Source organism: Corythoichthys intestinalis, chromosome 5 (assembly GCF_030265065.1).
Source record: "Corythoichthys intestinalis isolate RoL2023-P3 chromosome 5, ASM3026506v1, whole genome shotgun sequence".
In the NCBI taxonomy this organism is placed as follows: Eukaryota; Metazoa; Chordata; class Actinopteri; order Syngnathiformes; family Syngnathidae; genus Corythoichthys; species Corythoichthys intestinalis.
The window spans coordinates 6,989,042-7,010,700 of record NC_080399.1 but is presented as its reverse complement, the minus strand read 5'-3'; the positions used below and the strand labels follow the sequence as shown (position 1 = coordinate 7,010,700).

General features: G+C 39.1%; 1 protein-coding gene across 2 annotated transcripts; it reads right to left on the bottom strand.

Annotated features, from left to right (window-relative positions):
- Positions 1 to 8,550: 8,550 nt before the first annotated feature.
- LOC130916513 (uncharacterized) lies at positions 8,551 to 21,238 on the bottom strand. 2 transcript variants are annotated; one of them, XM_057837295.1, is made up of 3 exons: positions 20,642 to 21,238; positions 18,848 to 19,249; positions 8,551 to 8,680 (listed from the first exon to the last, which is right to left on the bottom strand). In XM_057837295.1, exons 1-3 carry the CDS (start codon positions 20,750 to 20,752, stop codon positions 8,579 to 8,581), a joined length of 615 nt encoding a protein of 204 aa, XP_057693278.1. In that variant the 5' UTR covers positions 20,753 to 21,238; the 3' UTR covers positions 8,551 to 8,578. The 2 variants fall into 2 exon arrangements, with proteins under 2 accessions (XP_057693278.1, XP_057693279.1); XM_057837296.1 differs by having other exon boundaries at positions 18,848 to 19,246.
- Positions 21,239 to 21,659: the final 421 nt, after the last annotated feature.

Genomic DNA, 21,659 nt, shown 5'->3' with positions numbered 1-21,659 from the left:
AATTCTTAAAGGATAAATGTGACTTTGTATATTGTGACTAAATATTGCCATCTAGTGTATTTGTTGAGCTTTCAGTAAATGATACTGTAGACATGTCCAAATGCATGATGGGAAGTGGAACCATGACTGTGCATAGTGCTACCAATTGATATATCTTCTCTGCGTTGGGAAATAACATAAGGTGTTAAGAAAAAGATCAATTGGTACCTTGCTTCCCCACATTGCTTCCCATGATATTTCTAATCGTACGGAGAGGGATTGTAAGGCTTTAGCCAATTAATAAAAGGCTCCAAAGGCTGCCAAAATTCACTCTACTCGTTTTACGCTGCCTTTTATCTCTCTATATAGGTAAAACGGCGCCATTACAAATTGAGCGCGACAATGCGTGGGTGGGTCATGCAGCCGTTATCAGGATAAATTTGATAACCCTACCTTAAGCCTAAACTAAAGACTCTGGATGAGTGTAACGTATTATGTTTGTAACATTAAATACAATTAGAAAACGATTTAATTAAAAAAAAACATATATACAGTATATTAAAAAAAGGCATGGCCGATATTTTTTTGCCGATTCCGATACTTTGAAAATGACGTGATCGGACCCGATCGATTGGTAATATTAATGGCTATATTTTGAGGGGAAAATAAATTAACTCTATTATATAAGCTGCACACAGACCACTTCTCATTGTGTCAAAGTGTAATTTTGTCAGTGTTGTCCCATGAAAAGATATAAATATCTGCAGAAATGTGAGGGGTGTACTCACTTTTGTGATGCGCTGTATTCTGTTTATTGAGTAAAACAATGTTTTTTTTTTTTTTGTTTACTTGCAATTAAATCAATTTCTTTTCCAGAGATCAAGAAAAACAAGATCAGACATTGATATGTGAACATTTCTTCATAAAGAACTGAATATTTAAAGGGGTGTCCTAATTTTTTCACCTGAATGTATGTACCGTCTATTCTGTGTCCCAGTTGAAATAGATTTGACGTCTATCGCAGTCAGTGGCACTGAAACACGATCTTTTACGACGTTTCCAAGAGGGCTTTCACACTCCTCAGGCCTTAATTAGTCCTAGCCCAAAAAGGATACAAGGGACTTGTTGTTTCCTACCATCTTTTTAAAGGGACGCCCATTCACACAGCTACAAAAACGCCTGAAGACACTGTCATTTGCATACCATGGCCCAGATACGTGTGCACCAACTGCTCTTCTCACAGTCTATTCCAAAAGTGGGTCCATAATAGACTACACAATTTTAATGTGTAATATATGTTATTAAAGCTAATGTTGAGTACATTTTTAGTTTTTCCAATCGGATAGTGCAAACAAATTCAACAGTTCCACATGTGACGTCCTAGTGTATTGCAGTGCCTGGCGAGATGAGGTTTGTGAGGTCAGCGCTGTGTCATCCCCTTAACGCACTTCTGAATTGATGACTTGTTCTCTGGCTCCATTAGACAGTCACATTGAGGCTGAGCAGCCATGTGTTCCGTCCATGCACAGTCATAGTTCTTGTTTACATCACTGTGACGCCAGCCGTGTTAATTACATGCGTAAAGCGTGTGCACAATTCCTGCGAGCAATGGATATAGGGGTGGGAAGTAAGGAAGTACAAATACAGTGGTACTTCAACATACAATCGCTTCGACAAACGATCGTTTCGACATCAGATGTAAAATTTGACTCGCCATTTGCTTATACATCCGACAACATGCTCGAAATACGACGATTTATGACAGCGCCGCAGTTTCTTTGTTTTGCCGCAGGAGCATAGCGGATTTTACGGGGGTGGCCGAAAAGTGTCATTGCATGTAATTGACTTTGCTATATATGATTTTAGAATTAAGAATTTTCCGGTAAAAATATTGTCTATAAAAGTTGTAAAGCAATAGAACAAACAACAAAAATGAATGACATGAACAACAAAAAAATTTGATAATGGGTCAAAATTATTATTATTTTTTATTTTTTTTCTTTGACGGCAACAGACGTCCAATCGATTTTGATTGATGTGAAATCGCTGGCAGCCTTCCAAGTCGAAATGGATTGGACATATGTTGTTGTTAATGGGTTTTCTTTTACGAATTACCACCACGCATACTGTATATACGAGAGCTTGTCCTTTATTTATTTATTTTATTTATTTATTTATTTATTTATTTCAAACCTGTCCTGTTCAGCTGTTAGACTTCCATTCTCCATGTCAAAGTGTTCAGTTGGTCTGAACATTTTTAATGTTTCACATTGCGAGTATGAATTACTCCCATTGTGATCATTCAACATATCTCGTTTATCATGACAAAGCGTGAACCGGTAAGGGTTATGGGGGAACAAAAGAAAATAAACACAAGAGAAGAAAGAAAAGAAACACAACAACAAGTAATACATTGCACGCCTACACTAACTATTAATATGTTGATGTTATTGCCAGCTAGATGTATTTCCGGTTGACACCATGTGGGGGGCCTGTTGACCAGGGAAAGAAGGGGAGGGGGGTGGGGAAGTCTATAAGCTAAGTGATTGGGAGGGGTAGAGTGTACACAAATCAGCTCTGTGATCTGGAACCCAGTAATCGTGTGAATCCCTTGTGAGTGTAAGCCCGTTGGCAACCGACTCTACGCCACCCCACCGCCAGTCCCGGCACCGGGACCCCCCACCCTAGCGCGCCCAATCACATTCAGCCACACGCGAGCCCCACCAAACATGCGACAGCCCCGCAGACGAGCAGAGACACCACACAGGCGCCAACCCAGGGCGAAGGCCCTTACCCAGCCAGCCCGGGGAGGAGGGGGGGGACGCAGCATAGCCCATCCCTCATCCCACAGCCCAGCAAAGGAGCAATCGTCACTCCCCTGGGATCCAGGGTGGTCCCCCGGGCCACCCGTGCTCCCATCAACCGGCCCTCAGGGATGGGAACAGGGGGTGCACCCCTAAACCCACATGTTTACTCACTTCCTCGTAAGTCTAATGGTCCCACAGTAGTAGGGCTTGTTTTGGCCAATATCCGCAGTGAACGGGAACTGTCACAGGCACTCTATGGGAAAGTAAATTCTCTACCGCACCTTTCTCACTCTGTCACGTCAGCCAAGCGATGCGTTCAGGTACAGCACGCAAAGCACATCCGCCACATTAGAACCCAATTCGTTAAATCATTACAGGAATTATTAATATATTATTATTATTCCAATTTTTATATATAATTTATTTATTTTGCTATGTGTAATTTACATAGTACCATATTACCATTTATTATTACCATTTATTATTTATCAAGGATTTAGTGAAGGTATTCGGGCTGTGAAATGAATTAATGGAATTATAATGTATTTTTATGGGAAAATCCTGCTCGACATACGACCATTTCGACTTACAAACAAGGTTCTGGAACGAATGAACTTCTTATATAGAGGTACCACTGTATCTTAGTTTGGAGACGTCTAATGGTCAATAAGCATAACTGCTCTGCTAAGCTGTGACTAACGCTTAAGCAAAGGCAGAAGGAATTGACATTCACTTTGAAGGCAACATACATATTGACCCAAAACCAATAATGAAAACCAATGTCGATATTATCCCACATGATTTTAAAATGATTTTACAGGCCGTTTTTATCGGCTACCCGATAATAACGATAGAAGTAATTCTACTCTTACTTAAGTCAAGATTTTAGCTACTTTACCAACCACTGGAAATATCCAATATAAATTCTGTCTTTTCTAATCAAACAAACCAAAATCTTCTAATTATTTTACAATAAACATCAATAATCGTCCCCAAAGATGTACGTTAAAATGGAACTGCAGTTGTTCTGTCGAAGAAGGGCGGCGCTCTGTCTTCTACTCTAGTGTGAACATTTATTACCACTTCTGTTCATAGTTGTCAGTACCCTAAGATGTATTCTATTCAAATGACGACGCCCAGCCACAAAGCGCAGAGTAGAAAATTACAGACCGTATGCAGTTTTGTTGTTTTTCCTGACGTCTGCATGCAATGTTTGCATGCGTGTTCACATGTGTTCGTCAAAAACTCGGGGCACACGAATTATACGGCATCCCACGGATGCTGTTGCTCGAGGCAGGCTGTTATTACTGGTCAAGCCGCGCAGATTTATCGAGCTTTGCAGTGGCGAGCCTTTCTACTTAGTCTTAATGACTACCATCAGGAGTGAGAGCAGATGGCTGTGTTGCTGTACAGTGCAAGATGAAATATGCACAACATCCTTAAGTTTCACTGTTAAATGCTGGGTAAATGTTACAAGGTTAAACTATGTTTAATATTTTGGTTATGCATGAGATGAAGGGTGTTGATTGCTGCTAATCCTCCCAGTTAAAATGGATTGGACGTTTATTGCTGTCAATGGGAGCAAAGACTGCAGTGTAGATCAGTTTACTTTGGACCAGCTGAGAAGGCTTTGAAGCCTTCATAGTGCATCACTGTTTTTTGCTGAATGACTGATTCAGAATGCGCAACTCATTTTATATTTTTAGAAAATGGAGCCATGGAAACATGCGGCTAGGCTCATGACAACTCATGACTCTGAAACCTGAAAAATATATCAGCTTTGAGCTTGATGATATCATTTCAGGTCAGTTATGTAGCTCACTTTTGTTTCTTTCTCTGAAAAAGTTTAAGTAACATAGTTAAGTGAACGCAGAGTTTCAGAGTGTACTACAGTGGGGAAAATAAGTATTTAGTCAACCACTAATTGTTCTCCCACTTGAAAATATTAGAGAGGCCTGTAATTGTCAACATGGGTAAACCTCAACCATGACAGACAGAATGTGGAAAACCCCCCAGAAAATCACATTGTTTGAGTTTTTAAAAAATTATTTGCAAATCATGGTGGAAAATAAGTATTTGGTCAATACCAAAAGTTCATCTCAATATTTTGTTATGTACCCTTTGTTGGCAATAACGGAGACCAAACGTTTTCTGTAACTCTTCACACGCTTTTCACACACTGTTGCTGGTATTTTGGCCCATTCCTCCATGCAGATCTCCTATAGAGCAGTGATGTTTTGGGGCTGTCGTTGGGCAACACGGACTTTCAGCTCCCTCCAAAGATTTTCAATGTGGTTGAGATCTGGAGACTGGCTTGGCCACTCCAGGACTTTGAAATACTTCCTACGAAGCCACTCCTTTGTTGCCCTGGCTGTGTGTTTGGGATCACTGTCATGCTGAAAGACCCAGCCATGTCTCATCTTCAATGCCCTTGCTGATGGAAGGAGATTTTCACTCAAAATCTCTCGATACATGGCCCCATTCATTCTTTCCTTTACACAGATCAGTCGTCCTGTTCCCTTTGCAGAAAAACAGCCCAAAGCATGATGTTTCCAACTCCATGCTTCATAGTGGGTATGGTATTCTTCGGATGAAATTCAGTATTCTTTATCCTCCATACACGAGAACCTGTGTTCCTACCAAAAATTTCTATTTTGGTTTCATCTGACCATAGCACATTCTCCCAGTCCGCTTCTGGATCATCCAAATGCTCTCTAGTGAACCGCAGACAGGCCTGGACGTGTACTTTCTTCAGCAGGGGGACACGTCTGGCGGTGCAGGATTTGATTCTCTGGCGGCGCATTGTGTTACTGATAGTAGCCTTTGTTACTGTATTCCCAGCTCTCTGTAGGTCATTCACTAGGTCCCCCCTTGTGGTTCTGGGATTTTTGCTTACCATTCTTGTGATCATTTTGACGCCACGGGGTGAGGAGGGAGTTGAAAGTCCGTGTTGCCCAACGACAGCCCCAAAACATCACTGCTTTAGAGGAGATCTGCATGGAGGAATGGGCCAAAATACCACCAACAGTGTGTGAAAAGCTCGTGAAGAGTTACAGAAAACGTTTGGCCTCTGTTATTGCCAACAAAGGGTACATAACAAAGTATTGAGATGAACTTTTGGTATTGAGCAAATACTTATTTTCCACCATGATTTGCAAATAAATTCTTTAAATATCAAACAATGTGATTTTCTGTTTTTTTTTTTTTTTTTTTTCCACATTCTGTCTCTCATGGTTGAGGTTTACCCGTGTTGACAATTACAGGCCTCTCTAATATTTTCAAGTGAGAAAACTTGCACAATTGGTGTTTGACTAAATACTTATTTGCCCCACTGTAGTTATTGTTGCCATTTATAATTTGTTGTTTTGTGTGTGTGGCCTTTACCATTGTTGGTATGGTTTTACTTTCATTTACCATGTTGGTATGAAATTGTTTTTGGTTCGGGTGTTACCTGTGGTAACTTCATCACAAGGGACAAACTCTGTTACAAAAATGTGTACGTGCAAAACTGTTTGGACTGATTTTTTTGGTTGCCTACATTTTTGGAAGGAAGTAGCAAGAATTTTTTTGTTCTAAATTAGATGAGAATATGGGTGGGATTAAAAAAGTTTTCTTCTTGCCACTCCTTTTCAGGCATGTAGTTGATGTTGTAATGTTACTTAGTTTTGCTGCTCTTTTTTGTTACATGATTATATGAGCTGTATATATTTGCCGTCTTTGACAAGAAATCATGGCCTGAAATAAACAAATGAAATGAATGAATGAATGAAGTCAACACTCAAATGAACGTAAGGTACAATAAACCTGGAAACTACGGCGTCAGTCGAGGGGCAAAACGCACTCGTTGGCTAGATCTCTAATCAATTTAAAACTCACCATTGACACCTTGTGGTGTATTTCAATCACCACCGTACATAGTTAAAGACACTGTGGAAGAACGGCAGGGAGCCCATGAGACGTGCTGCTCGGCGACGTCAACAATGGTGAGCTACTAGTTTATTTTTTGATTGAAAATTTTACAAAGTTTGTTGAAACGAAAACATTAACAGGCATTTTAATTAGGGCTGTCAAACGATTAAAATTTTTAATCGAGTTAATTACAGCTTAAAAATTAATTAATCATAATTAATCGCAATTCAAACCATCTATAAAATATGCCATATTTTTCTGTAAACTATTGTTGGAATGGAAAGATAAGACACAAGATGTATATATATACATTCAACATGCTGTACATAAGTACTGTATTTGTTTATTATAACAATAATAACACAAAATGGCATTAAAATTATTAACATTCTTTCTGTTAAAGGGATCCACGGAGGGAAAGACTTGTAGTTCTTAAAAGATAAATTTGAGTACAAGTTATAATAATTTTATATTAAAACCCCTCTTAATGTTTTCGTTTTATTAAAATTTGTAAAAATTTCAATCAAAAAATAAAGTAGTAGCTCGCCGTTGTTGATGTCAATAATTACACCATGCTCACTCATGGTACTAACCCATAAAATCAGTTGGACCCAAGCGCCAGCAGAGGGCGCCAAACACCAAAAAACAAGTAACAAGCGGACATTACACTGTACTGTCATTTTAATCTGTTTGAGCGGGGCATGTGCGTTATTTGCATCAAATATTTTAACGTGATTAATTTAAAAACATTAATTACCGCCCGTTAACGCGATCATTTTGACAGCCCTAGTTTTAATATAAAATTACTAATACTTGTACAAACATTTATCTTTTAAGAACTACAAGTCTTTCTATCCGTGGACCCATTTAACAGAAAAAATGTTAATAATGTTAATGCCATCTTGTGGATTTATTATTATTATAAATAAATACAGTACTTATATACAGTATGTTGAATGTATATATCCGTTTTGTGTCTTATCTTTCCATTCCAACAATAATTTACAGATATATATGGCGTATTTTAGAGATGGTTTGAATTGCGATTAATTACGATTAATTAATTTTTAAGCTGTGATTAACTCGATTAAAAATTTTATTCGTTTGACAGCCCTATTTATATGCATCAATTAAAAATATATATTTCATTTCTCTACATACCCATCATAGCAACATTCTGTCCGTCACTGTTTTGATTTTTGATCGTGGCAAGCTCTATTGTTTTAGATTGTTTGGCTGTGAGAGAAAACCATGTCTCTTGTTGTTTTTGCATGTTGGCGTCTTTGTGGCACAGTTACAAGGTATTAATCCTTTAAAAGCATCTCAAATGCTTGCCGGGTCGGAAAAGCATTACAGATCGCGGAGTGCGGTTAAGTATTTCACCCCTTGATAAAAAGCTGCGCCAATATGGAAATGCAGTAGACATAGAATATTGTTTTTTTAGTGTGCGACTACTACCCCTTTTTCCCAGTTATTACATAACTACTAATTAAAGGGTATTCTTTTCTTCTTTAGGCAGCTTGTTTTTTTAAGTTAACCCGCCAAATAATTTATTGACATGAAAAGAGGCCATGAAACAAAAGACAACAGGCTGCCAGCAGCTGGAGTTTTGTTCCAAGCCATCCCATTGGTTTGCTTTAATATCCATTTTGCACGCGTGGCCACACATTGTCAATCACATTATTATGAATCCGCCACTTAACTGTGCTGTTTGATTGCACGCTTGTCATGGAAGCCGCTAGCTTAACACGCAAACATACGAGAGGTCACAAGTGCGTCACCCTGTTATTTCCTCTACAATACTTTCCCCTACGTGTCCGATTCAAGTTGTTTTTCCATCAGCATAGGACCATCACACCGGGGACCCTTTTTTCCAGCTCGTATCAGCGCCGACGTAGGCAAAAGAGCAAAGAGGAAGTGTTGGTGTTGTTTTCCATACCTGATAAAGGCCCATCCTCTTTGTCGCCTCTGTTCGATGCCGTTTCCTGGAATGAATGTGTTGGAAAAGAAGACAAAGGGGAATCAAGTCAGTGATTATAAGGTCAATCCAAGAGTGCTTATACTTTATATTACTTTGTTAAAAAAAAAAAAAATGTAACTATCACAGAAAAATACTGTCAAACTAGAAACTGAAATTTCTGGAAATTACAATGGGGCTTTGCTGTGGTACATACTGATCTAACAGGTCACGTCCTGTTGATTTGGGGACATTTTGGGGACAATAAAAGGGCACTTCAAGTTGATTTTGGGACATTTCGGGGACACGTCGTGTTGCATGGCTGACAATGGCATTAACTTACTTGGGCACCAGTTGAATGTCAATGGGCTGTAATGGTAAGTTGTTGTTTTTTTGTCAAAAATCACAACCACAAAGATTTTTCTGCCATTGACAATAAATGGGAAATTTGGACGTACATGGCCGTCAATGGCATGGACATGCACGGCTGTCAATGGCATCGACTTACTATGGCGCCAGTTTAATGTCAATGGGCTGTCATGGTATATGGTCAAAAATCAAAAGGACCTTTGTTTTCCTGCCATTGAAAATGAATGGGAAATTTGGACGTACAAGGCCGTCAATGGCATATACATACATGGCTGTCAATGGCATCGACTTACTTGGGCACCAGTTGAATGTCAATGGGCTGTAATGGTAAGTTGTTGTTTTTTTTTGTCAAAAATCACAACCACTAAGATTTTTCCCCCATTGACAATGAATGGGAAATTTGGACGTACATGGCTGTCAATGGCATGGACATGCACGGCTGTCAAAGACATCGACTAACTATGGCGCCAGTTTAATGTTAATGGGCTGTCATGGTGTATGGTCAAAAGTCAAAAGGACCTGACCTTTGTTTTCCTGCCATTGAAAATAAATGGGAAATTTGGACGTACAAGGCCGTCAATGGCATACACATACATGGCTGTCAATGGCATCGACTTACTTGGGCACTAGCAGAATGTCAATGGGCTGTAATTGTAAGGTTTTTTTTGTCAAAAATCACAACCACTAAGATTTGTCTGCCATTGACAATGAATAGGAAATTTGGACGTACATGGCCGTCAATGGCATGGATGTGCACGGCTGTCAATGGCATCGACTTACTACGGCGCCAGTTTAATGTTAATGGGCTGTCATGGTATATGGTCAAAAATCAAAAGGACCTTTGTTTTCCTGCCATTGAAAATGAATGGGAAATTTGGACGTACAAGGCCGTCAATGGCATATACGTACATGGCTGTCAATGGCATCCCATTTCAAATGAATGGGACCGTTTTTGGGAAATTTGGGGGGAACCGTAAGTTTTTTTCCGAATTCTGCATACACCTTTTTTGCCCTTTAACGTGCTGAAAATTTTTATGTGTAAATGATGCGATTTTTAAAAAATTGTAGGACTAGTTACATTTTTATTTTTATTTTTTCCAAAAAAACCCCCAAACATATTTACTATAGGCATCAATGGCAGCGTCAAAAGTTGTTTTCAATATCAATTTCCCTTTTTTACTAGCTACCACAACACATACTCCTTGAACTGGGCTAGCAGTGAATGAATTAAGCTAACAATAACATTTAAATAGAGATCCAAAGTCCCTGAAAGAGTTCAACAAAATCACATTTGAAATTAAATCAACACTAGATTTCAACTAGATTCTGAGTACCGGTAATTGCAACATATTTAAATGCACATTCCGTTTTCCTCAATGACCACTACGCAAACTAGCGTTATGTTCAACATCATACTAACCGAGACCAAGACTTGCCCGAAACCAGCGCTCTCTGTATGTTTAAGAACAACATTGAAGTGTTATCGTATCAGACATTCTTGTGCAAGGGCGTAGGCATGGTCTCAACATTGGTAGGGAAAACATAACCTGCATGTACACTTTTTGCTGAGGACGGGACATTAATAAGACCAAACAGATTATTGGACGGGGGTCACATCTCTTACGAATATAAACCAAACTAGCCCTGCAAGCAGGACCCAACGGGCCCTCGGGAGTCCTGACTTGCTTTCTCCAATTTCTTTTCGGTGATTTTTTTGGGGGGGTCATTTATTAGTCAGTCAGTTATTAGTCATTTTCTGAATTTGGTGTTTTGTCAAAAAAATGTCTGACTTTGGCACCCCATCGACTTTGGCACGATGAAAAATACATTGTATCTTTTTTTTCTCCTACAGATGAAGTAGCAGAGTGTGTAGCAACGGCCTCAATGAGTCAAAGCAGTTCTTCACTGCTGTCATCAGATGAACCAATTTATCCCTAATATATTTCATTGAAAAGTACATAGTATTTTTTTTTCCCACAGAAGAAGTAGTTTTATCCCTAATATATGTCATTGAAAAGTACATAGTATTTTTTTTCTCCCACAGAAGAAGTAGCAGAGTGTGAACCCTAACCCTAAACCCTAACACAAAAAAAAAACAAAAAACGCCCCTCACAGGTCAGCGCGAGAATGAAAACTCATCATTTTGATATGTGCAAATTTTAGTGAGTTTTCAACCATGTTCAGAACTTCAAATTGGCCATTTTCATTTGCCCTGAAGAAGCCCTAACCCTAAACCCTAACCCTCATCCCCAAATAAACCCGACTTTGGTACTCCGCCCAGGTCAGGACAGGAATGAAAACTCACCATTTTGATAACTTAACATCTCATATGTCTTATGAAGAGTCTCACCAATTTTGAGGAGGATCCAACTCACTGCCTCGGCGCAATGGTCTCAAACGTGCACCCTGGTTTTCGACAAAAATGGCATGTTTTTCAATATTCAATCCAAAATACTTGATTTCCTGTTGGGTTTTGAAATATGGGTGCAAGAGACTTTTTGAATTATTTTGGCACAAGGTATCGACTCCCCAAATTTCATCGCTCTACGTTGAAAAAACCTAAATGGAGAGGCCTTTTAAAAAAATTCCAGGGGGCGCCACTGAGCCATTTTTTGACATTTTTTCACAACGTTGCAAAATTATCGAAATTTTCGCGAATCCTCATGTTTGTGTAAATTTTGGTGAGTTTTTGAGCATGTTAAGACCTCCATATGGGCCATTTTCATTTGCCATGAAGAAAGAATAATAATCCTTTGCAGAACAATAGGGCCTTCGCACCATGTTGGTGCTCGGGCCCTAATTAATTGATAGGCTAAATGATCAATGCAAAATAAATCAGTATCGACTTATACTAACTTTCATGTGTATTGGTTCAGGTGATACAACATTTGATTCAAACATTTGTTTTCAAAAACTACTACAGAAACGTTTAAAAGTGCAATTAATTATTTAAAAACATCTGAGGAATATTAGACTACCCCAAGACTTGAACCAAAGTACTCTCATGAAATTCTCATGTGTGATTTCATATCACAGATTTTCATGTCAGTTCATATTCATGTCTATGTCCCCCTGAAGTGGATCCATTCTTGGATAGTTCCCCATTTTTTAAATAAAGGGACTTGCTCTCTGAAGCCACCATACTGCATCACCGTAATGCACATAATGCAAACAATTATCCAAATAAGGCTAGCTTGCCTTCGTTGTTCCTTGTGGAGGCTGGCCTGAATTTAGTAGATTTGCAGTTTAGCAAGTTCACACAGTTCAATGTTATGCTAACTCTGATGCAGGTCACTTTCTTGAGCAAAATTAGTGGCGTTTCACCCACCCACCAAAAAAAACTTCTAATATCCCTCCTCTTTGAAGGGAGTGGAGAAGGCGACATGTTGACATGTGTTGTGGTTGTGGGGGTGTGCGTGTGTGTGCAGGAGGGGTGGGAGAGGGGGGGTTCTAGTCATCAGCCAATAAAATGTGCGTTTGAAGGGGAAACAAATGGACCGGCACTTTCAGCAAGTGAAAAGGGGTAAATGTAAGTCTGAAGATAATGAGAATAATTCAATTAATAGTGGTAAGGTCAATTCTATTCTTACAACATATGGGAAGACAATCTAAATGACCTAAAGTCATTATATTATGTAAACAATGATCCAAATGAGGCATGTCTAGCTTGCCTTCGTTGTTCCTTGTGGAGGCTGACCTGACCTTAGTAGTTTTGCGGGTTCGTTCACACAGTTCAATGTTATGCTAACTCTGTTGCAGGTCACTTTAAAAATTTTTTTTTTTTTTTCAAAGCAAAATTAGTGGTGTTTCCCCCACCTCCACAACCTTGACGTCTTTTTACATTACTTAAAGTGGCTGCTGCTAGCCGGAATAAAAAAGTTCTAATATCCCTCCTCTTCAAAGTGGGCAGAGAAGGTGACATGTTGACATGTGTTTCTGTTGTGTGTGTGTGTGTGTGTGTGTGTGTGTGTGTGTGTGTGTGTGTGTGTGTGTGTGTGTGTGTATGTGTGTGGGGGGGGTACAGTCATCAGCCAATAAAATGGGCATTTGAGCGGGAAAAAAATGGACTGGGACATTCAGCAAGTGAAAAGTCTGAACATAATGAAAATAATTTACTTTGTAGTGGTAGGTTAAATTCTATCCTTACAACATATGGGAAGACAATCTAAATGACCTGAAGTCATTATACAGTATATAATGCAAATGAGGTTGCTTAAAAGTTGGTGGGGACAATTTGAGCATCCTGAAAAGTTTGTAGTGTTGTTCTTGTGTGTGTCATCGTGACTACAGAATACTACTATACAGTGTGTAGACATATCGTTCCAAGATTCCAGTTTCAGCCATTTCATCTGCATGCATGTCATACAAGTGGTCAGTAAAAATGCTGAGTTTGCACAACACTATTTGCACACAAACTTTGAGCTTTGAACCTAGTCGAAGATCATTGCTACATTCCTTGTGTAAAATATCTAAGCGATGATTGAAAAATGGCAAACCACTTTAACTATAAGTCAGTTTTTTGTCATGTTTGCACATTGCACAAGCCTATATGACATCTTATGTATATAACCCTGGAGCTAAAAGTTAACAATAGTTTAGAAATTCATCTCAATTCATGTAAAATTTAAATCAATCACTCCCACTGACCGATGTAAATAAATGTCCAAAGTTTCTGAACTGAGAAAGTCTGGCATCGAATAATCATGCATATGTCCCATGGTCATACTTTGCTCGCTAAACGGTTTTACGATGCTAACAATGCAACATTTTGTTATACAAAGATACAGTGGGGCAAAAAAGTATTTAGTCAACCAAACTTCCAGAAAAAAATGTCTGGATTTTATGAGCAAATTTAAATGGCATTATTTGAACATCACTTACAAGGGGGCAAATAAGTATTTAGTCAACCACTAATTGTGCAAATTCTCCCACTTGAAAATATTAAAGAGGGCTGTAATTGTCAACATGGGTAAACCTCAACTATGAGAGACAGAATGTGGGGAAAAAACCCAGAAAATCACATTGTTTGATTTTTAAAGAATTTATTTGCAAATCATGGTGGAAAAAAAGTATTTGGTCAATACCAAACGTTCATCTCAATACTTTGTTATGTACCCTTTGTTGGCAATAACGGAGGCCAAACGTTTTCTGTAACTCTTCACAGGCTTTTCACACACAGTGTTGCTGGTATTTTGGCCCATTCCTCCATGCAGATCTCTTCTAGAGCAGTGATGTTTTGGGCTGTCGTTGGGTAACACAGACTTTAAACTCCCTCCACAGATTTTCTATGGGGTTGAGATCTGGAGACTGGCTAGGCCACTCCAGGACCTTGAAATGCTTCTTACAAAGCCATTCCTTTGTTGCCCTGGCTGTGTGTTTGGTGTCATTGTTATGCTGAAAGACCCAGCCACGTCTCATCTTCAATGCCCTTGCTGATGGAAGGAGATTTTCTCTCAAAATCTCTCGATACATGGCCCCATTCATTCTTTCCTCGACACAGATCAGTCGTCCTGGTTCCTCTGCAGAAAAACAGCCCCTAAGCATGACGTTTTCCACCCCCATGCTTCACAGTGGGTATGGTGTTCATGCAATTCAATTCAGTGCATGCATGATGCAATTCAGTATTCTTTCTCCTCCAAATACGAGAACCTGTGTTTCAACCAAAAAGTTCTATTTTGGTTTCATCTGACCATAACACATTCTCCCAGTCCTCTTCTGGATCATCCAAATGCTCTCTAGCGAACCGCAGACGGGCCTGGACGTGTACTTTCTTCAGCAGGGGTACACGTCTGGCAGTGCAGGATTTGAGTCCCTTGCGGCGCATTGTGTTACTGATAGGAGCCTTTGTTACTGTGGTCCCAGCTCTCTGTAGGTCATTCACTTGGTCCCCCTGTGTGGTTCTGGGATTTTTGCTCACCGTTCTTGTTATCATTTTGACGCCACGGTGTGAGATCTTACATGGAGCTCCAGATCGAGGGAGATTATCAGTGGTCTTGTATGTCTTCCATTTTCCAATAATTGCTCCCACAGTTGATTTCTTTACCTATTGCAGATTCAGTCTTCCCAGCCTGGTGCAGGTCTACAATTTTGTCTCTGGTGTCCTTCGACAGCTCTTTGGTCTTGGCCATAGTGGAGTTTGGAGTGTGACTGACTGAGATTGTGGACAGGTGTCTTTTATACCGATAATGAGTTAAAACAGGTGCCAATAATACAGGTAACGAGTGGAGCCTCGTTAGACCTCGTTAGAAGAAGTTAGACCTTTTTGACAGCCAGAAATCTTGCTTGTTTGTAGGTGACCAAATACTTATTCTCCACTCTAATTTGGAAATAAATTCTTTAAAAATCAAACAATGTGATTTTCTGTTTTTTTTCCACATTCTGTCTCTCATGGTTGAGGTTTACCTATGTTGACCATTACAGGCCTCTCTAATCTTTTCAAGTAGGAGAACTTGCACAATTGGTGGTTGACTAAATACTTATTTGCCCCACAGTATACATTTTAAACTTCAATTCTTCTGTATTATTTCCCCTCAGTTGTCTATCCTGCTTTTCTGTATCATTTCCAGGATTTGCACTCAAAATGCGCTGGTACTCCTCCCCTCTCATCATTGGGCCATTTCCGACTGCTGATCAACATTATTGATCCGTGGACCACTGTGGACACAGCCTATAGTACACAGTGTATCATCTCTAACTGCGTGCAGGCACACGTGCACAAAGTACAACTACTTTGTCACTGTTGTCCTTCAGGCATTTGTACTCCAGTATTCATTTTAGTTCAACTACCTGCATTTCATAACAAATCTGTAATTTCTACTCTTTTGTCAAAATAGGCTTTGTATATGATTATTATATATGCTGCTTTAGAATTTGCAAACTTTAAACTGCTACCTTGGATAGATTTTTTTTTGGTATTTTTATATGTTTACATTTCATCTTTTCCTTGTATATGTGAATAACTGGAGTTACACATCCAATTTTGTTGTCAAAACAACGACAAATAAAGACTATTCAATTCTATTCAGGAGCTGCTTCACATGAGTGACACAGGGGGCCAACCGCCACCGTAAAGGGTAGGCTTGCCACTCCAAATATCACCTCAGTCGACACTGACGAAACTAAAATTTGGTATTTACTGACATCAATTAAGTAGTGGTGTCAGTGAGGATCTTTATAATAATACGGTAATTTTCGCACTATAATGTGCAACTGACTATAAGCCCCCACCCACCAAATGTGACACGAAAACGACATTTGTTCATAGATAAGCCACACTGGAATATAAGCCGCAGCTGTCCTCACTGTATTATGAGGTATTTACACCAAAAGATAATAACTGGTAACATTTTTTTTGACAACTGCATCATACGAATGTCATAAGATCAAACGAACCACCATGAAGCCTTTAACCGATTGGCTGCAAAGCTTCATTGCTTCAACAGGCTTCATTTGGCCATCATTGCTCCCTTGGGGGAGACAGTCAACCTTTGCTGCCACCTGCTGTCAACACTGTTGTTGTCCAACATGACACCTAGCATGCATTGCAGCGCAACAAATGTAAATTATAATCAAAATTAATGTTCTGTCTTAATTATTTCTTCAGTTACTGTTCCAGTTGTTTCATTAATTGCTAGCAATGGTATTTGGTAACACTTTATTTGACAGTGGCGCCATAAAACTGTCATTAGACAATCATAATTATGACATGACACTGTCATGAGCATTATTGAATGCTTATAACAGTTGTATTTTTTTTTTTGTCATCAGGCAAATTATCTTACTTTTGAACGGATGCAAAAGATCCAAGCTGGACATAAACGGAGTAAGTAACATAATTTGCCGAATGACACTTAATGACCTCTGTTATAAGCATCAGTAATTCCCATGAGAGTGTCATGCCATAATTATGACGGTCTTATGACGGCGCTGTCAAATAAAGTGTCTCCTATTAACCCAAATAAATTAATAGATAAGCCGCACTGGACTATAAGCAGCAGGATTCAAAATGAAGGAAAAAAGGAGTGGGTTATAATAATATAAGTATTATTATATATACGTAAGTGTGTATATATTTGTATGTATACGTAGTAGGGCTGTCAAACGATTAAAATTTTAAATCTAGTTACTTACAGCTTAGAAATTAATCGTAATTAATCGCAATTCAAACCATCTATAAAATATGCCATATTTTTCTGTAAATTATTGTTGGAATGCAAAGATAAGACACAAGACGGATATATACTGTACATTCAACATATGGTACATAAGTACTGTATTTGTTTATTATAACAATAAATCAACAAGATGGCATTAACATTATTAACATTCTGTTAAAGTGATCCATGAAAGACTTGTAGTTCTTAAAAAATAAATGTTAGTACAAGTATTAGAAATTTTATATTAAAATCCCTCGTTTTCGTTTTAATAAAATTTGTAAAATTTTCAATCAAAAAATAAACTAGTAGCCCGCCATTGTTGATGTCAATAATTACACAATGCTCATGGGTGCTGAAGCCCATAAAATCAGTCGCACCCAAGCGCCAGCAGAGGGCGACAAAACTCCAAAAAACACAAGTAACAAGTGGACATTGCACTGTGCTGTCATTTTAATCTGTTTGAGCGGGGCATGTGCGTTAATTGCATCAAATATTTTAACGTGATTAATTTAAAAAATGAATTACTGCCCGTTAACGCGATAATTTTGACAGCCCTAATTTATATATATATATATATATATATATATATATATATGCGTATAGTATACATTATACTATATATACTTTGTACTTCTATACAAAGTATACATTACAGTGTAAGTATAGTATACTAGTATAAGTACAGTATAAGTATTAGGGTTAAAAAATCGATCCTGAGATAAATCGCGATATTACGTCACGCAATTTTCGTATCAATTCAAAATCCATCTGTGTCATTCGGAAATCAAGGTGGCAGAGTTTGGAGGAAGACTGGGGAGAAGGAAATGCCAAAATGCCTGAAGTCCAGTGTCAAGTACCCACAGTCAGTGATGGTCTGGGGTGCCATATCAGCTGGTGTTGGTCTACTGTGTTTTATCAAGGGCAGGGTCAAAGCAGCTAGCTATCAGGAGATTTTGGAGCACTTCATGCTTCCATCTGCTGAAAAGCTTTATGGAGATGAAGATTTCCTGGCACCTGCTCACAGTGCCAAAACCACTGGTAAATGGTTTACTGACCATGGCATGACTGTGCTCAATTGGCCTGCCAACTCTCCTGACCTGAACCCCATAGATAATCTGTGGGATATTGTGAAGAGAAAGTTGAGAGACACCAGACCAAACACTGTGGATGAGTTTAAGGCCGCTATCGAAGCATCCTGGGCCTCCACAACGCCTCAGCAGTGCACAGGCTGATTGCCTCCATGCCACGTCGCATTGAAGCATTCATTTCTGCAAAAGGATTCCCGACCATATATAGAGTGCATAGCTGATAAAATTAGTTGAAGGTTGACTTTTTTTGTACTAAAAAACACTTTTTTTGTATTGGTCGGATGAAATATGCTAATTTTTTGAGATAGGGATTTTTGGTTTTTCTGGACTTTTTTGCCAAAATCATCAATATTAAACCAATAAAAGGCTTGAACTACTTCAGTTGTGTGTAATGAATCTAAAATATATGAAAATCTAATGTTTATCAGTACATTACAGAAAATAATGAACTTTATCACAATGTTATTTTTTTTTTTAGAAGGACTAGTACATGAAGCTAATCCCCAATAAAAGGATTATGTTGCCCTCTAGTGAACATGTAATATAATTGCATCAACATGATTTCACCAAAGCACGACTTACTTTGGGTTGCCTCACGATAATGGAGGGCCTGGGGATATGAGAGTACTTGAGCTCCAGTTTAGCGCTGGAATCCTCCTTTTCATCATCATCTGAGCACGTGTGAAGGCAAATTTGATTATCATCGTCCTGTAGGTTCCCTGGAGCGTTACTTCCATTAGTTTCTTGTGGAAATAAACAACCATTGGTTCTTTGTGACTGCTCCTGAGACAGTCGTGGCTCTGGCTGGGCAGTCACGAGGTCCGGCTTGTGATTTCGATGCTCGTCAAATTCGACAGCTGGATCGCTGTTAGGGTCGGAGGTGGAGCCGAAGCAATGGCCAAGGGATGGGCAGGGAAGTCCGTGCATGATGGACCACAGATGCGTGATCCAGTCATGTAAGGATAGATGCCAGTGGCTCATCTGCTAAGAAAGACGTACAAAAACCAGGAATGTAAATCATCAATTTTATAACGGTACGATATGATATAGACTCTTCGATGTTTGCCGATATTAGTCAAGTACAATTCAATCTTGATTCAAGGGTTTTTGATAGATATGATACGATATTATGTACAAAAAACATTTCACCAAAAGAAAGAAAAATACAAAGAACTTTTAATGGTTTTTGTTGCTGAAAATTTTCACAAATTTGAATGCTCTGAGTTTCAATTGATTTGTTGCTTAACCAATCGATATATTGATCCAGCCAGGGGCGGACTGGGACTAAAAAGCAGCCCTGGACTTTGACTCAGCCCAGCCCACAAGATACGCTATACGAAGGGAAACAGACCACGTAGGGGTGTCTGGGGGCATACCGCCAAACCCTCGGGGAGAATTTTTTTTTTTTTTTTTTTTTTACATTTTATTGTAAAATGCATCAATTTCTTGCACTTTAAGAGAAAATGAAGAAAATATGTCTAGACTGTCACTGTCTGACTTGGGGCGCTCAAAGTACTGCAAGGCTGAACTGGAGTTGGGTTCATTTTCTGTACTAGCTCTATGATAGACCTGAATAAACAAATGAAAATGTATTCTTCAAAGCAAGTTTTATGTATTTGGGCAAATTCCACATTCTGAAACTGTCAATGATTATGATGATGATGACAATAAATTCATTCATTCATTCATTCATGTATCCAATTGATTATAATATATCTCTATATATCTCTGTCTATAAAACGATTTCATTGTTTATGCCATAATTCAGTGGTCTCCAAACTATTCCACATAGAGCCGCAGCGGGCACAGGATTTCATTCCAACAAAACAAGAAACACCTCTGCACCAATCTGGTGTCTTACAATTGTAATCAGTTGATTGCAGTCAGGTGCTGCTTGTTTTAGCAGAAACTTCATTGGTTAAACTGTCGGTACTCGATCGGTTGAAAGAAAAACCAGGCCCCGCAGTGGCCCTTGAGGACCGGTTTGGAGACCCCTGCCATAATTAATCTTGCCATACAAATAATAAATTTCAATGAAAATATAAAAAACATTTCAAGACAAATCCTGTATACATAACCTTCATTGGAAAGTATTAACCAGAAAACAAAACGATATATAAATGATTAAAAATATATATCAATTTAACTACCTAAACTTTAAAGTAAAACCATTCATTTTATTAATATTTTGTTATATTTCTTCTGAATTAATATTGCTGCTGCGTGTGCATACGTTGTTTTACAGCTATAATATTTTTTCATAGGAGAGTGATAGTAGGACAAGCATATTATAACTTGACACGATTGCAAACGGGTACATCGACTAGCTGGCACTAACCCTTTAATTGTCATTTATTTCATTTTAAATGTACCTACCTTGTGGATAACAATTGCCAGTATACCGAGCAAGTGACCCTCTTCATCCCTTTTTACTTGCTCTGCGCTTGTCTGGGGAACTTCCCTCTCGAACTTCCACCAGCTTATCATTACCTCCTCCCTCTATTTTTCTCCCTCCCTGCACCGGCTGCACGTCAGAGCGGCTGCCCCCTCTCACCATCGCCGGGGCTGGGCTGCTGTTACCCAACGTGGCCGTCGCAGCCAGACTGCTGCTTGCGAAAATATTTGTCAATTTATGACATTTTAATGCTTTTCTCTCCAGTTTCTTTAATTTTTTTCTTCCTAACCTTCTCCGCGCCACCCTTCTCTTTTCTTTTTTTGCCACCACCATCCATATTGGGCATTAACGCTCGTCGCCATTTTGCTTCCACAAGGAACCAATGAAGGCAACTTTGTGCTTCTTTCGTTCTTCTATCGGACTGGCGATGAACAGCCAGGCGCATTGCTGCCACCTGTCAGATTGGATGCAAACTGTAGATAATCAGAGGCTAGGGGGGGACAAAAACAGTGATTTATAATGAATGGCGGCCGCCGGCCGTCCAGGGCACCGGCCGTTCTGTGATCCTCCAGAACCCACAGATTACCAGTCCGCCCCTGGATCCAGCCCAATGTGTTGTATCACCCCAATCCAGTTAGATGTCGAAAAATGGATCATGATCTCAAAGTATGGTACCTGTAACACTAGAAACTGCAATTTCTGGAGAAAATACGAAAAGGCTTTGCTGTGGTAGATACAGATCTATCATGTCACTTCCTGTTGATTTGGGGATATTTCCGGGACACGTCCTGTTGGTATCACGGCACTTCCCGTTGATTTGGGGATCAGCATGGCTGTCAATGGTATTGACTTACTTGGGCACCGGTTGAATGTTAATGATGAGCAATGGTAAGTTTTTGGTCAAAAATAGCAACCACACAGGTTTTTCTGCCATTGACAATAAACTGAATATTAATATTAGACATACAGTGGGGCAAAAAAGTATTTAGTCAATCACAA